This window comes from Camelina sativa, chromosome 14 (assembly GCF_000633955.1).
Source record: "Camelina sativa cultivar DH55 chromosome 14, Cs, whole genome shotgun sequence".
Classification (NCBI taxonomy): domain Eukaryota; kingdom Viridiplantae; phylum Streptophyta; class Magnoliopsida; order Brassicales; family Brassicaceae; genus Camelina; species Camelina sativa.
In genome coordinates, this window is record NC_025698.1 from 2,063,804 (window position 1) to 2,067,130 (window position 3,327).

Below are 3,327 nucleotides of genomic sequence, written 5' to 3' on the forward strand. Positions count from 1 at the left end.
GGTGGATTCTTGTTCGGTCGTGCTTCTAACAGAAGTCGATGGCGCACCGGCTGATGGTTCAGAGATACGCAATGTTAGCACGGGAGGACCCTCACCTGTTCTTTGTTTCTTTGAGGATGGCATGTTGATGCTCGCATCCTCCATAACCTTTTTCTTTTTATAATCTTGAGCAATGGGATCGATGTTCGTTGGGAGATTGATGCTCGGCTGATCAATACTCTCGACAGGAATGATTCGACGGAGGTCGGGGTCGGATGTTGAAGCGAGGACGGCCAGGGCGTCAGCTGGAGCATTGTCGCTACGAGAGATTTTCGTCAATTCAAACGACTCAAATGAGCCGGACAGTTCCTGGACAACCTTAAGGTAAACGTCCATTCGGTCATTCCTGCATTCGTAATCGCCGCTGAACTGGTGAGTTACTAGTTGCGAGTCGCAAAAAACTTGTAACTTCTTAACCCCGATTCCACCTGCCAATCTCATTCCTGCGATCAGGGCTTCATACTCGGCCTCGTTGTTTGAGGCAGTGAAGGCGAGCCGGAATGACTGTTCGAGTACTTCTCCTGTCGGCGAAACGAGATGTATTCCGATCCCAGAGCCGTGTTGGGAGGAAGCACCATCGACGTGTAACGACCATTTCCCTGCGCGCGGAGCCCCTAATTCTAGTTCAGGGGAGAGCTCAACCAAAAAATCTGCGAGTACTTGAGATTTCGCACAAGTGCGATTCTTGTATTCGATATCATATTCGCTTAATTCCACTGCCCATTTGGCCAGGCGACCTGATTGACTCGGACTGTGCAGGATGGTCCTCAACGGCTGGTTAGTTAAGACTTCAACAGTGTGAGATTGGAAGTATGGACGTAGCTTCCTAGCCGAGATAACTACGGCGTAGGCGAGCTTCTCCAAGGTTGGATATCGGAGCTCAGCTCCATCGAGACTTTTACTCACATAGAAAATGGGATGCTGATCTCCCCTGTCCTCTTTAATGAGTACACCACTAACCGTCGAGCTGGAGACAGCGATGTATAGGTAAAGCGTTTCCCCCTGATCAGGTTTAGCTAGGACTGGAGGAGTAGCGAGATAGTTTTTGAGCTCCTGGAAGGCAGACTCACACTTATCATCCCACTCAAACTTTTTGTTGCTGCGAAGCAGCTGGTAAAACGGTAGACACTTGTCGGTAGATCGTGAGATAAATCGATTGAGGGCGGCGATTCGCCCAGTAAGTCGTTGAACTTCTCGAGTATTTCTTGGAGATGGTAGGTTGGTAAGCGCCGAAATCTGTTTCGGGTTAGCTTCGATACCCCTCTTGGTGACGAGGTATCCTAGGAACTCTCCAGAAGTTACGCCGAACGAGCACTTAGCTGGATTCAGCTTCATGTTATATCGGTTGAGAACTTCAAAGCACTTAGCGAGATGTGAAACGTGGTCGGCAGCGTGAGTTGATTTCACCAGCATATCATCGATGTACACTTCCATTGTTCGGCCGAGCTGGTCGGCAAACATCCGGTTGACAAGGCGTTGGTAGGTCGCACCAGCATTCTTCAGGCCAAACGGCATAACCTTGTAGCAGTAAGTGCCTTGATCGGTGATAAAGGCCGTCTTTTCTTGATCGTTTTTATGCATCATTATCTGGTTGTACCCGGAGTATGCGTCCATGAACGATAGAAGCTCGTTCCCCGCGGTCGCTTCGACCAGTTGGTCGATTCTTGGTAGAGGAAAGCTGTCCTTTGGGCACGACTTGTTAAGATCGGTAAAATCGACGCACACCCGCCACTTGCCGTTCTTTTTCTTCACAACTACTGGGTTACTTAACCAGTCGGGGTACTTGACTTCTCTGATGGACCCAGCCGTGAGTAGTTTTTTGATCTCTTCGTTAACGGCGGCCGTACGCTCTAGTCCGAGTTTTCTTCGCTTTTGCTTGACCGGTTTAAACGTTGGATCCACATTGAGTTCGTGACATGTTATGGTGGGATCGATTCCGGTCATACTGCTCATGCTCCATGCAAAGGTTTCGACGTTTTGGGACAGAAACTTTACGAGCTCGTCCTTGATAGTCTGCGGCAGGTCGGCACCGATCCCCACGCAACGAGTCGTGTCGGAAGGGTCGATGTTTACCTGGATGATTAGCTCGGTGTTGGGACGGACGCGACCATCTGGCTGCTCGGCAGGGTCTGAGATTGCGAAGGTGCGGGCACTGCGCTGTTGTCGTTCGATGATGAAGCAAGTTCTGGCGATCAACGGGTCTCCTCGTAGCGTGAATATTCCTCTTGAGGTTGGAAACTTTACGCACTGATGGTACGTCGACGCCACAGCTTTCATCTTATGCAACCATGGAGTCCCCAGGATGACGTTGTAGACGATTGGTTTATCGATGATGGCAAAATTGATGCAGTGCATCGTTCCGCCTACGTAGACTGGTAGCATGATCGTACCAACTGTCATAACCGTGTCGCCGTCAAAGCCTGTGAGGGGTTGGACGTCATGATCGGCCGTTCGCAGGTCTACCTCCATCTGAATTAGTACGTCTTTGAAAATGACGTTTACCGAGCTGCCAGTATCAATCAAGATTTTGGTGACTATGCTTTCACCAATTGTCATCTCGACTACGAGGGGGTCGTTGTGCGGCCCAGCTAGGCCTGACGCATCGTCTTCTGTGAATGTGATCGGCTCATAGGTTGTAGTCGGCGGTGTACTTTGAGCCATCCAGTCCCGCTTCACTTCTAGTCCCCGCTGATAAGCTTTGATGGAACGCACCGAGTCTCGGCAAGTCGTTAGGCCGCCCATAATCATATTAATTCTTCGGCGCGGAGCTGGAGCATTTGGGTCGTCGACCGGCTCGGGGTTCCTTTTAAGGGTTGGTGCTGGGGGCGGGGGCAGGGGTAGGGCCCTTGTGATGTGCTGTGGCGCGGGAGCTGTGTTGTACTGCCTACTGGGATTTTCGTCCTCAGGGTTAAAAAATTGACTATCTCTGTGGGCCGTTGTTAGTCGTCGCTCGTGTTCGACGTCAATGTGGCCTCCCTTGAATTTATCCAGCAGTATTTGCTGGAGGGTGCGGCATTCTTCAGTGGTATGCCCTGCTCGTTTATGGTAGTTGCAGTACTTCTTTCCACCCTTACCCGATGGGTCCCGGACCCATTTGTTATTCCAGGGTTTCGATGATGACGCCTGGGGGTCCTGATCGCTAACAGCGAACGCTTGAGCTTTCTTTGCTTTTTCCAGCTTATCAGCGTATTCCTTGTCGAAGTGCTGACGAGGCTCATGATGCTCGTCCTGTGCCTTTTCCTTTCCTTTGGCCGACTTTGAGGTTGGCGGTTCTGGCAATGGTCGGTT

The 3,327-nt window shown here is 50.8% G+C and overlaps 1 protein-coding gene across 1 annotated transcript in view; it reads right to left on the reverse strand.

Annotated features, from left to right (window-relative positions):
• The window catches only part of LOC104743154, an 11,110-nt gene that overhangs the window by 4,535 nt on the left and 3,248 nt on the right, over positions 1-3,327 (reverse strand). The window contains exon 2 of the mRNA XM_010464267.1: positions 48-3,311. Coding sequence (XP_010462569.1) covers positions 48-3,311 — 3,264 coding nt within the window. The remainder of the gene's footprint in view (positions 1-47; positions 3,312-3,327) is intronic.